A 14,128-nucleotide genomic window follows, 5' to 3' on the forward strand; every position below is an offset into this window, starting at 1 on the left:
ACCAGAAAACACAGAAAATTGTCGGTAGTGTTCAGAACCCTGGCTGCAGAGATGAAGAGAATGAGAGAGATCACAAAGAAGTTTGACAAAGAGAAAATTGGCATGAAGCGTATGAGTGAAACTGCATCTCCTCCTTTGCCTGCAAGTCACTTCCAAGGTACATCTCCTACAGGCAATAGAAGTCGCTTTAGTCATGTCCAGCTCTTGGCGATCCCATGGACTGTAGCCCACCAGGCTCCTCTGTCCATGGGATTCTCCAGGCAAGAACACTGGAGTGGGTTTCTATGCCTTCCTCCAGGTGATCTTCCTGACCCAAGCATCAAACCTGCACCTCTTGGTGAGTCTACTTGAAAGAAATCCTGGAGACAGAAGAATAAATATAAAGGCCCTGGATACCCCACTTTCACATCCTCTGATTGGAAAAGACTATTAAAGGAGGGACACTGGACTGAGAGAAAGGGAAGCTAGATTTGGAGTAAATGTTAACTAAATTGCGGTGCCATCTTGGGCAAGTCAGCTAACTCATTTGAGTGTCAGTTTCACATTTGTAATATAAAGGAGGTGGGTAGACACCTCAGAGCTGCTTGTCAGCCCTGATACTTTATAGAATCTTGGACCACCACCTGCAGAGGAAGGTGTTTGAGTCATTTCACAGCTGCTTCACAAAGGGAGGGTGATAGGTAGCCTTTGAAGCTCTGGGAGACAACTCGCTAAAAGCTCATAAAATACTCATCAAGCTGCAGAGCACACAGGCCTGAGCTGTGGGTCCCTAAACTCTCTGCCTCTCTTTCAGCACCAGATCTTTTTTCAGATAGACCTTTTTTTCCCCCTTGTCTCTAGTGTGGCAAACCTGCTACGTAGCTGTCACATTTCCACCAGCCCACTCACATTTGCTGACGCCGACTGCCTCCCACTCTCAGCTACAACACACACTCACCCTCCTGTGACAGGAGCTCTAAATAACGGAACACTCTCATTTTTAAGGAGTCTAGTATTGTGAAATCTACATTTACAAGAGCATGTACTTATGTTTGCATGTGTGTGCATAGCAATGCACATGGGGGATGGATGACTTGCTTTGCAAATGAATTCACCGTGGCATTCCTTACAATATCAAGTTCATTTCTCTTTTACCTCCACTGCCTCTCCTACAAATATCTTACACTCTTTCCTTATTTATTGCTGCTCAGGAATACATCTTGTGTAAGGTAAGGTATCCTGTATTCACAAAGGTTAAGGGAGAGCAAAATGCACTTCTTTGTAGCCTTCTGACTAATTTCTTTGTCCCAGGTGTGTGGACTTTTATTTTGCATATCCAGGCTCTAGAACTATATCTGGCTATACCACCAACTAAATACAGTCCACAGTCTACCATGATATAACAGCCTTTCTACAGAAATTATTAGAGTCTAGAAAAACCATAAGCTTCACATAAGCCACCAGGTCTGGAAGAAATAAGCTGATGACATTCCTTTGTAATGATTTCTTAGATTATGTTGTATCTCCCACTCAGGTCAATAGCTGTATTCTGGGGGCAGCTTAAAAATTTGGACTAATACATTCTGTCTCCTGACACAATAAACATTAATAGGCTGAATAATAACCACATTTCTGGCAGTGGTGAAGCTATTTTTAGTAATGGTGGTGCTCTGGAAAATTTCATCTTTTGCTTTGAAATGCAAAGGTGATTTTTCTCAGCCCATAAATGGTAAGCTCAAGCATGCTCGATTGTTTTTAATTTGAGTTTTGCATGTTTTCTATTTCTCTTTACCCCAGGGGTTTCCTTATCTGAGGGCACACACAGATTAGAACAGGAACAGATCAGATCCCCTTGTTTAGGGTAAGTTGCAAATAATATGTCTGGTACTAAGGGCACCAAACAAAGGCTTCATCTCATTCAATTGTTAGTGTTCCCCTCGAGGCTTAGGCAAGCTAAGAGCCTAACAAAAACAAGAAGGAAAACAGCAACCTCACTCTTAAGTCATCCTCTCCTCAAAAAAAAAAAAAAAAAGTTATTGTTTTCCCACTTCCAGAAATATAATTTTCCAGGGTTCAGAAACTCAGGAGAATCCCAGCTCCCTTTTAAGTGCTTAAAAACATTCTCTTAATGGGGGACTTGGCAGCCACAGAAGGCGGGAGGATGGGCAGTATTAAGTGCCCAGGATCAAGCATCAGAAGGCCTAAGATGACATCTGGTCAACCCATTAACCCTTCTGGGCCTGTTTCCTCATTATAAATTATAGATAATGACACCCACATTTTTATTGAGATCAAATGAGATAATAGAGTTGAAAATGCTTTGTGGAAGGATTAGGTTTTCACAGCATTATGTTCTGCTTACTTGAGTGCATCTCAACTCCTATGACGCTGTAGAAAATTAAAGCTGAGAGTCACCCCCAAAATGAGAAAAGTGTAAGACTGCTTTAAATGAAATTTCCTTCTCTTTCTCTCTCCCTCTCTTCTTCCCTCTGTCTCTTCATCTCTCTTTTCCCCCTACCTCCTAGAAAAAAGCAAAAGTAACAACTGATCTTAGCTCTGCCTTCTAAGCGGAGAAGGCGATGGCACCCCACTCCAGTACTCTTGCCTGGAAAATCCCATGAACGGAGGAGCCTGGTGCGCTACAGTCCATGGGGTCGCAAAGAGTCGGATACGACTGAGCAACTTCCCTTTCACTTTTCACTTTCATGCATTGGAGAAGGAAATGGCAACCCACTCCAGTGTTCTTGCCTGGAGAATCCCAGGGACGGGGGAGCCTGGTGACCTGCTGTCTATGGGGTCACACAGAGTCGGACACGACTGAAGTGACTTAGCAGCAGCAGCAGCTGCCTTCTAAGAGTCATGAATTTGGACTTCCCTGGTGGTCTAGTGGTTAAGAATCCACTTGCCAGTGCAGGGGACACGGGTTCAAATCCTGGTCCAGGAAGATTCCACATGCCTCAGAACAACTAAGCCGGTATGCCACAACTTCTGCAGCCTGCTCACCCTAGAGCCCGCGAGCCACTGCGACAAGGAGCCCACTCACCAAAACTTGAGAATAGTCTTCCCTTAATGCAACTAGAGAAAAGCCTGCAATCAGCAACAAAGACCCAGAGCAGCCATAAATAAATAAAAATAACTTAAAAAAAACAAGAATCATGACTTTTCCTCAGTTTGCAATCATAGCCAGTGGCCCTAAATTAGATAACCTCATTGATTACCTACTACCAAATGCTATTAGTAAATTATTACCAAAAACACGTCATGTAATTAGGGAGCTTAGTGTGGTTGTGTACATATGCTGTATTTAAAATGAACAACTGACAAGGACCTACTGTATAGCACGTGGAACTTTGCTCAGTGTTACATAGCAGCCTGGATGGGAGGGGAGTTTGGGGGAGAATGGACACATTCTGTATGGATGGCTGAGTCCCTTCACTGTTCATCACAACATTGTTACTCAGCTCTACCCCCACGCAAATTAAAAAGCTCAAAAAAAAAAAAAAATGTCATGAAAAAATTTTCTGCTTCTAGAGAAGCTTGACATTGAAATCAGCTCTATCCATTTATCCGTTCATTCAACAAGAATGTATTCAGTGAAACTTGCGCCAGGCACTAGGGGTTTAGGAATGAACAAGAAAAACATTCACTTCCCCACGAAGTTCACAATCCAAGGAGGGAGACAGGTTCACGGTCTCTTATTTTACAGCTTCAAACGAAAAACACAACAACTGAGAAAATTTGACTCTACCTGTAGCTCCCCTTCCATTATACTGAGTAGCTGGATGAGATCTTCCTTGGACAACTCCAAGGATTTCTTACTTTTCCGTTCACTTTCTCCAGATGGTTTTAGGTGTCGTTTGACAGTTCCCGAAGCCATGACATCCTCCTCCTTTCTGTTGGATTTGTTCTTCTTTTTCGTGTCTTCTGAGAGACTTTTATCAGCAGCGTTGCTGATGGTGGAGGTCTTGGGGCAGGAGACATGCCCGTTGGATGAACTTTCACCGCCCTGGTTTCGGGATCGCATTCCCACCTACAGCACATGAGAAAGGAGATGTCTTTACCACCACTGAAATGATTTTTGCCTGACTGCTTAGCAATGAATAGCGGCTTTAAAACGTCACCAAGAAAGAAAAACCAGGAGATCAATCTCCAGTCAGCTTCCTTATAGCTTTAATGATCACATCATTAGAAACTTCAGGAAAATACTTGGACCAGTCTTCAGAGGAAAATGAAAATGTGATTCTAACGTCACAAACATCTGCAGCCGAGTAATAGGGATCAACGTCAAGCAGCGCTAATTCACGCTGATGGTAGGTATCTTCGATAGGCTGGGATAACAATGACACTTTACCTATTATGGTCGCCCTTCCCCAAAACATGACCCAGGGCTAATAATGAGAAAAACATCAGACCCGTCCCAACTGAGAAACACTTCAAAATGCCTGACCCATGATCTTTAAAACTAATCAGGTCATGGAAAACAAGGAAAATCTGAATAATTGTCACCGCCAAGAGGAAGCTAAGGGCACATGACAACTAAATGATGTAATGTGGCATCTGGATGGGATCCTGAAACGGAAAAAAGACATTAGGGGAAAATTGAGGAAACATGAATAAAACATGGACTTTAGTCAATAATAATGCATCACTATTTGTTCATCAATTATAACATACGTACCATATTAACATGAGGTTTTAATTATAGAGGTAACTGGGTGTGGGGTCTATGGGATCCCCCAGTATTATCTTTGCAAGAATTCTGTGAATCTCAAGGTTTTTGTAACATAAAAAGTTTACTTTTTTAAGTGATTCTAAATTATCTATCAGAAAATGCAAACCTCAAACCTTGCCAAGAACAAGTCAGAAGTCACAATATGCAGAAAAAGCCACATGGAGTCGGGGGAGGGGACTTGAAGTGAAGAGAGAAAAGGGGAAACGCCAAGGGAAGAGGGCGGGGTAGTTTTTAGTGATATGGGACTCTACTTTTCCATGAACTCTTTTTCAAAATTGAGTGTTGTTGCTGTTCTTTTCTAATGTCAGTCATTTTACAGTAATAAAAGTACAAAGGATTGGGAGGAAAAGACCACCTTCAAAATCAAGATTTTTAAAAAATATGCTGAGGTAAAATAAAGAAAAAAACAAAACAGCAATTAATTTGTCCATGGGGAACTCACTTGAGTCATTCTATTTTGAATGTTTATGCAGTCTCTAAGCAAAAGAACTTGATTAACAGATACATTGCAAACAAACACACTGAGCTCAAAGGCAAGGCCTCTAATCTAAATTCAGGGAAGATCCCTCTGATATCCTGGGGGCTGTACTACAAAATTTGCCTAAATCCTTAAATATAGGAGCTTAGTGCATGGGTTTATTTAAAACTCACAGTATAAATAGTTCTTCCCTTGAACAGCTCAGCAGCAAGGTTTTCATTACCCATTCCAGATAAAATACAGAGACTTCTTTTCTGGAAGTAAATTTCCTTTATGAACCCAACCATAGTTAAGAAACCAAGAAAAGCTTTTCAAAACGCCAGGCTTATAATAGAAAAATAAACACACAGCGTGATGTTTCCTTTTAGATAGCGAACACTTAATTCTTCTAAGAAATCTTGAAATCTACATTCATGCTCCTTTTTTGAATGGAACGCTTACAACAAAATGGACCCTTGTGTGTGTGTGTGTGTGAACTTTCTATAGCACCCTAATTTTGAAGACTATAAACCGGAGAAGTGGTCCTTAACACCAGCGCCATGTTTTCTGCTTCATTCAGTGATTAGGTCCTAAAATTTTAGAGCATCCTCTGTGCTTCCTTGGTGAACAAAGAATAGATGCTCTTTGTAACGGAAGCCAGAGCACTTCAGAACAGACCTACTGTATTTCATCACAGCTTGTTTGCAGGCAGAGTGGGCTGACTTAAGTCCCAAGCCAAAAAAATGAAAAGATGTGACAAATAGTTTTGAAGGGGAGCATATTATACCACCCCCAAATATACCTCTTTGGCATACTGATGACTTCAAGCTCATTATTTTTTAAGAAACAACAGGGACCTGTGAAGCTCTGAAACCTGGGTAGAAATTACCCTTTCCTAAGACATATTTTGGAGAAGGAAATGGCAACCCACTCCAGCGTTCTTGCCTGAGAATCCCAGGGACGGTGGAGCCTGGTGGACTGACGTCTATGGGCTCGCACAGAGTCGGACACGACTGAAGCGACTTAGCAGCAGCAGCAGCAAGACGTACTTATATTTATAAGAAAGCCTCCATTTGTAAGGGTTTCTCCCTGGCTATACCAGGAAGAGAACTATAACTCTAAAATCTCTAGAAACTCTTAACTGATACAGAAGGCAGTGACTCAAATCTGAATTTACTATGCTTTCCTTGTTTACTGTGCTTTCCTGGTAACTCTCATAAGTGGCTCAACATCTTTCTTTTGCCTTTAGCTGAAGCTGGTATATAAGGTAATGGCTTGGTCATTTCGGAGAGTTACTCGGTTTTCCTGTGTCTCTCCCATGTAAACAGGAGGTACGCATGTCATTAAACTTGTATTTGTGTCCTCCTATTAATCTGTCTTTTTAATACAGGGATATAACAGCCAAAGACCTTAGAAGAGTAAAGCAAAAATTATTTTTCTTCCCCCACAGTTTCAAACTTAACTCCTGACACAGCACAACTAAGACACATGGGCTCCCCAAATTGAATTGTGATTCCCCGTGACTCCATGCCACATGTGCACTTCTTTGATCTAAAACAATTTTCTCTTAAGGCTCTTTGGGATGGAACATCAAATATTGATCTAACAACTTCAATTTAGAACACGCGTTAATGGAAGTTCCAGGCAGTATTTCCCAAGGTGGTAACGTTTTAAACTTAATCATACACAGCCTTAATCACACACAACATTTGTATTTGACTCTAACATGTGCTTATGTCTTATTTTCCTGGATTTCCTGTATCTTTTATAGAATCTATGGCATTAGGATATTTGTAAAATAAGACTAATGCATAACTCTCTATATATTACATGCCCTTAATTATATTTGCAAACACATGGGAAAATGGCATTTACCTAGTACCAACTCTATATCTGGGCTTCCCTAGTAGCTTAGCTCGGAGAAGGCAATGGCACCCCACTCCAGTACTCTTGCCTGGAAAATCCCATGGATGGAGGACCCTGGTGGGCTGCAGTCCATGGGGTCTCGAAGAGTCAGATGCGACTGAGATACTTCACTTTCACTTTCACTCATTGGAGAAGGCAATGGCAACCCACTCCAGTGTTCTTGCCTGGAGAATCCCAGGGACGGGGAGCTTGGTGGGCTGCCGTCTATGGGGTCGCACAGAGTCAGACACGACTGAAGCGACTTAGCAGCAGCAGCAGTAGCTTAGTTGGTAAAGAATCCGCCTGCAATGCAGAAGACCCTGGTTCGATTCCTGGGTTGGGAAGATCCCCTGGAGATGTGATAGGCTACCCACTCTGGTATTCTTGGGCTTCCCTGGTGGCTCAGATGGTAAAGAATCCACCTGCAATGCAGCAGACCAGGGTTCAGTCCCTGGTTCGGGATGATCCCCTGGAGAAGGGGTTGGCAACCCACTCTAGTATTCTTGCCTGGAGAATCCCTATGGACAGAGGAGCCTGGTGGGCTATAGTTCAGGGGGTTCCAAAGAGTCAGACATGAGTAAGCAACTAAGCACAGCACACACAGCAATTCTATATTTAATTGTTTCTAAACAATCTCAGTCTAATATTAAAGCTAAGCAAGATCCTGTGGGGCTTTCCCAGGTACAAAAGTCCATTCATGTTCCCCATTTCTTGTTTGTAGAAAAAAGGCTTCTCTGTCCTAGGCCTTCTCTGAGTGCCAAAGAGCAGACTCAACCAATTAGGGAATTGAGGGATGGCAGAAGCAAAGAGTCAAGCTAGAAAAGTAATGATAGGGATTTCTCTGGCATTCCAGTGGTGGGGAGCCTGCCTTGCATTGCAGGGGAAGCAGTTTCGATCTCTGGTTGGAAATCTAAGATGCCACCTGCCTCAGAGCAAGTAAGCCCTTGAGCTGCAGCTACTGAGCCCATGCTCTGGAGTCCACACTCCACAACTAAAGAGTCTGTGAGCTGAAACGGAAGATCCCACATGATGCAATGAAGATCCTGTGTCCTGCAACTAAGACCCAGATAAATAAATATTTTTTTAAAAGTAATTATACCTTAAACAATAATTCAGCAATAAAACATAATCCTAGCTCCTCCTCAAGGGACACACAGAAAATGTGATACATATTTTTGAGTTGTTATGCAGAAACTAAGATCTCCCCCTACTCCCAGGCGGAGGGTGGTAACTACATGCTGACCAGCAGGTAGACCCCAGATTGTTTAGAACTAGAAGGTTGACGATGAAGATTCCTGAAACATCACCCCATTACCTCACCACCAACCAACCAGAGGAAAGTCATGCACCCTACAACACTCACCCCAAATGTTACCTTAGGAAAACCTTCCCTGAAAACCATTGGGGAGTTTGAGTCCTTTGAGCATAAGCCACCCATTCTGCTGTGGGACCCTGCAACAAATGTGCACTTTCCTTCACCATAAAATGGTGTCAGTAGATTGGCTCTGCTGTGCAATGGGCAAGTGGACTCGAGTTTAGTTCAGCAACAATATTAATACTTTTAAATAAAATGTTTATAGTATTATTAGCCTTTATAGAATTAATAGAATTACATTAACTAATGAAGATTATAGATTGAATTACTTGTAGGATTTTTACAGAAAAAAAACATATTTTAGAATTATCTAATTGTTTTATATCACTAATCAGGTCAAAAGCTTGAGTTCTCTATTCTCTTTCACACTAATTCACTTTTGCTGATGAAATATCGCATGTGCTAGACCTGTGATGTTAATTCTGTCTTAACAAGTATTTTTTTCTCTGTGACACTGAAATGTCACATTAATTACTTTTGCTTTGACACGTGCACACAGATTTTAGTCCTTTCCTAGTCATCCTAGTCCTTTTTAGTCCTTTTCCAGTGATTAAATATCTTTTTCTGGATCACACTTCTAGTGAATAGAAGACCTAGGATTTGAACCAGGTGAGACTCTGAATAAGGTCTTCTATCTTTACCTCCACAACAAAATCAGCAGTCAGCACCTGTTCTATCTCAGAACTGCAAAAGTACTCAGAGACAGCAAACCAGTCAAGAAATGTTTTAGGACGGAAATGGACAACGTGTAAGAGGGAGAAAAACTTAAGTTGTCCATAGTGTAACCAAGTCTGCCCTCAATAATATCCACTTTAAACCACTTTATTCTCTCAGTAAGACAAAGTATCCAGATAAGAATACTTTCCAGACTTTCATGTTTCACATTTAGTGATATTTAGACTCTTCTTGGGATTCCCAGGTGGCTCAGTGGTAAAGAATCCGCCTGTCCATGTAGGAGTTGCAGGAGACTTGGATTCAATCCCTGGGACAGGAAGATCCCCTGGAGCAGGGTATGGCAACCCACTCCAGTACTCTTGCCTAGAAAATCCCTTGAACAGGGGAGCCTGGTTGGCTACAGTCCATGAGGTCGCAAAGAGTCAGATGCATATGTATGCATACTCTTCCTTATTTTAGCAGCTCTCACTTACTGTTTCTTAAGTGTTAAACAATGTGCTAAGCATTTTACATTATACAGCATCTCATTAAAATTAACATTCACATCAGCACTAGTAGGTGCTATTATTCTCAGTTTACAGATGAGGTCATTGAGATTTAAAGAGATTAAATATCTTTTTCTGGATCACACAGCTACTCCTAGTGAATAGAAGACCTAGGATTTGAATCCATGTGTGATTCTGAATAACTACTCTCTATATGGCTTTTTCCTAAGTTCTTAAACAGATGCAAATTAGAAGGGGAGGGATTACCCTGGGAAGCAGATGACTCAGAAAGTTTTACAAATGTTTTCTAAAATAATATTCTTTCACTTTATATCCCAGAGTTGGAGAAATCCATCTATCTGTCCTCCTCCATAGGCACTCTTGCAAAAATCACACAGCCACTGAAATTAGGTTGCTAAGCAAAAATACGCTTTCCGAAATCATTAACCTGCTGCAGAACTTGTATAATGATGAATCATTTAAAAGCCTTTCTGAGAAGCAACTAGGCTAATTATTAAGGATACAGGTTATGAAAACAGATTGCAGTCTGAACAGGGATCATTACAGACTTAATGTGTTAAAAGTCCCAGAGCTGAACAATAGTAAACATTTAGTCAGAGTTGGCCAAGTTCTATCCTTAATGCTCACAGGGGTAGCAGGAGGTAACAGAAAAGGCATCTGGCACTCTGTAGGCCTCTTAGTATTTGGTTGGCGGGGGCAGAATACATGACTACCAAATATGCCACTTTAGCATACGGATTTTTTTGAGCTGAAGGCAATCAAAACCCAGCAGATTCAGGTAAAGCTCTCCTCCTCTTCATCAACTGCCTAAATTTACACTGGAAAGGGGGCTATACCAGGAGGAGAGCTATCACCAGAGATACCTTTTCACCAAAGAAACATAACTGATAACACGGCAAAATCTGTTTTTCAAACCTTTCCTCTGCCTTCGTGTGAATGGTCTTCCTCACCTTCGTATCCGAAGACCCTCACCCCTTTCCTTAGCTCAAGATTTTATACAAGGTTCAGTTACCTGGCTGCTGTTGAAGTCTCAGCTTTTCATGGGACTACTGGTGGGGCCAGTGGTAAAGAACCTGTCTGTAACGCAGGAGACGGTAAGAGACTCGGGTTCGATTCCTGGGTCAGGAAAATCCCCTGGAGGAGAAAATGGCAACCTACTGCAGTATTCTTGCCTGAAGAATCCTAAGGACAGAGGAGCCTGGCAGGCACAGTCCATATGGTTGAAAGGAGTTGAAGCTACTTAACAAACACATACACTGTACATATAACATTAAACTTGGTTTTCTCCTATTTCTCCAGGCCAGAATACTGGAGTGGATAGCCATTCCCTTCTCCAGGGGATCTTCTCAACCCAGGGATAGATCACAGTTCTGCTTTGCAGATGGATTCTTTACCATCTGAGCCACCAGGGAAGCTTCTTTCTCCAATTATTCTATCTTATATCAATTTCATTACTAAACCAGCCAAGGCAGGGCTTCCCATGTGGTCCGATGGTTGAGACTTCATTTTCTAGTGTAGGGGGTACAGGTTCAACCCCTGGTTAGGGAACTAAGATCCCACACGCCTTGTGGCCAAAAAACCAAAGCAAAACACAGAAGTAACACTGCAACAAATTCAACACAAGACTTTAAAAAAATGGTCCACACCCCCCCCAAAAAATTATTTAACAAATAAATAAATATCAGCCAAAGAACCTAAAAAGAGAGAAGAGAGAATTTTTCCCCTCCCCTTCAGTTTAATGGCTGCAAGCATGGGACATGTAAATAACAAACTTTCTGAACGAAGCCAAGAATGCCTTTGGTTCATCTCAGTGTGTATCCTTTCAAGAAAGTCAAGACTCACATCAGATTTGGAACTTTTTTTTTTTAAGTGTTATTTGAGGCACAGGTTCTTCTACTTAATAAGCAAATTATCCCAACATAATTCATGAAATACACTTTCTCTTCTCTTCATAGTAATTAGTCAGCAATATTTTGCATAGAATTCTCTGATTCGCATGTGAAGAAAAGAAAGAAAGACCAAATTTTATCCCAAACCTCCCTCTTCTATGTCTTTTATGTCAGCATGTACTGTCAGATGAATACTATCCTAGGAATCAGAAGATATTTATAACAATTTTGACTAATTTGTATGGAACTAATAAGTATTTTTAGAGCCTTTGAACAAGTCGAAAGAGAATGAAAGAGGGAAAAGTCTACAGCAATTAAAGGCTCACTCTAGCTTCCATCTTTATTAGCTCCTATAAGACTTGACTTTGAATTTTCCTTAACAGTCTCACTCCTGCTCGAACCTTCCAGGTTTATCTTTCCATGTTACTATTCAACATTGGTCACAATATTCTCCATCCCTACCACCAAGAAAAACTTCTTTTCTGTACAAGTTAGGTCTTGGCATCATTCCTTTACTTGTTAAGTATCCAACTCCTATCTGTTCCTGATTTTACTTACATTCTTTTTTAAGAACCTACCCAGTACACAGGGTGAGCTAGCACAATAGTTTTATTTATATAACTTCAACTTTTTAATTATTTGATAGAATTATAAATATGACATATAGTAAAAGGGAAAGCACAGAATTACAGATAGTGTACTTTTGACAGTGTAGCTTGGCAAAAAGCTTCCTGCAAGTGCGGCTTCCAGAAAATCAGCCTGGATCTTTTAGACATAAATGACAGTGCCCACAGCACACAAGACTAAAGGCAAAAGAAAACACTGTTCTAGTTTCATGTGAAGTTTAAGATGCAAAAGACCAATCAGATCAACTAGTTTATCCTCTATCAATGCCAGATGATTCCCTCTGTAGATCTAGTTACTTGGTTAAGTCCAGTTAGAAATGTTCCAGCTCAGGAAATGTTCAAACGTTTCTCAGAAGACTGTTCATTCTAACAGCACAGATTGTTAATAAATTTTTCTAGGTTTGCCCTTAAATTTTCTTTACAATTTTCTTTCATTTTCATAATCTTATTTATATAGCAAGCCACATCAAATGGTATTTCATTTCTCATTATCTACACTCATAATAGCCTCAAAATAAACTAAGCTTTTGTTTATGTAAAACATTTTCATTCGACTAGGACAGCTCTATCCAGACCAACTGAAAATTCTTCTAAATAATTTCACAAAATATTAGAATTCAAGGAAGAGGATTCTCTTGGAGTCACGACAGTGATGTTGTAACCAAAAGTTTGAGGAAAATATTATAACTGTGGCAAAATAGAAAAATATTATTCTACTCTAGCCTAAAACCATGGTGCAATATTTTATGAAGTTCTGCTTAATATTTTTCAAGGAAGATAATAGCAGACCTGGAAAAGGTTTCCAGAAAAAAAAAACAAAAACAGAAAATAACAAAAGAATAGATCAGGAAACTGCCATGAAATAAGAAAAAAAAATTTTAGTTATATATTGAATCTGAAAGGATATACAATTTGAGGGTGTTAAAGCTTGAATGTAAAATAGATTGGCCTCTCTTATCATCGTGTTGATAAAAGAGGGTTTTGGTTTACCTCTTTATACTAATTGCTAGCATTTATAACAAGGCTTGAGATTTTTTTTTTCTTTTTTCTTTTCTCCACAGAAACAAGGCTACTGTCAACTGTATAAAAGAGAAAAGCCTTTAAATATCCAGAAATATACTATTATATAAAGTAATGATAACATATAACAGTTTTTGACATTTTCAATATCAATGACTCATTCTTGAACCTCAAATACATTTAAAGCATCTTTATAGTCATAATACTTTATTATAATTCTGATGTCATTATTCTACTAGACATAGAACATAATATATAGGTATTGGTTATATAAGAAGGTTATATAAGACCTTCCTTCAAATTTAAGTGATTAAGATAACTCTAGTTTTCTGGTAAATTTTACCTATATTCTCTCTACTTGACCACGATAATTTGTTTAGACATTTAAACAGTACCTGTGGCCTCTGAAGAATGTCACCATTTAGTTTAATTAAAGTTGCTTAATATTTGTTTTATCTGACAAAGAAAACATCTCTGGAAAATTACCAGGCTCTTGGTTAGCCAGAGTTAGAATTCCTTTCTGTATTTCATCACTTCTGAAAAGGCCCACAAACTACGAGTCAGTCATTTCCTTTCACTCACAAAAGAGCCAGGAAGAAAAATACCTTAGGCTTTCTCTCAGCAGTCTATATGTGATGAATTGTTCTTAAATATTACTTCTATTCACAATAATAGTAACTGACTTTTACTAAGGAGCTTATGCTCTGAACACTGGGTGAAGTGTCTGTCATAGCTAGTATCATCTCATAGAATCCTAATAACAATCCATAAAGCAGAGGCTATAATTACTTCTCTTAAAAAGATAAGGAAAGTGAGGCTTAGAGAGATTTAGACATTTGCCCAAAATAGCATAGCCAGTACCTGGGAACGCCTGAACGAGAACACAGGGTAGTTTGCCATTCTCTACATTCAAGGAGAACCCAAAAGTCAGCTTTAATCTCCAGATCAGAACCACTGCAACACA

At 40.1% G+C, this 14,128-nt stretch overlaps 1 protein-coding gene across 4 annotated transcripts in view; it reads right to left on the reverse strand.

The window, feature by feature from the left end:
* FILIP1 (filamin A interacting protein 1) overlaps nucleotides 1–14,128 on the reverse strand; it is a 221,516-nt gene that overhangs the window by 118,985 nt on the left and 88,403 nt on the right. For all 4 annotated transcript variants that reach the window (XM_061427232.1, XM_061427230.1, XM_061427229.1 and 1 more), the window contains one exon: nucleotides 3,728–4,009. In XM_061427232.1, the coding sequence (XP_061283216.1) occupies nucleotides 3,728–4,003 (276 nt within the window). In that variant the 5' untranslated portion in view covers nucleotides 4,004–4,009. The remainder of the gene's footprint in view (nucleotides 1–3,727; nucleotides 4,010–14,128) is intronic.

Source organism: Bos javanicus, chromosome 9 (assembly GCF_032452875.1).
Source record: "Bos javanicus breed banteng chromosome 9, ARS-OSU_banteng_1.0, whole genome shotgun sequence".
Classification (NCBI taxonomy): Eukaryota; Metazoa; Chordata; class Mammalia; order Artiodactyla; family Bovidae; genus Bos; species Bos javanicus.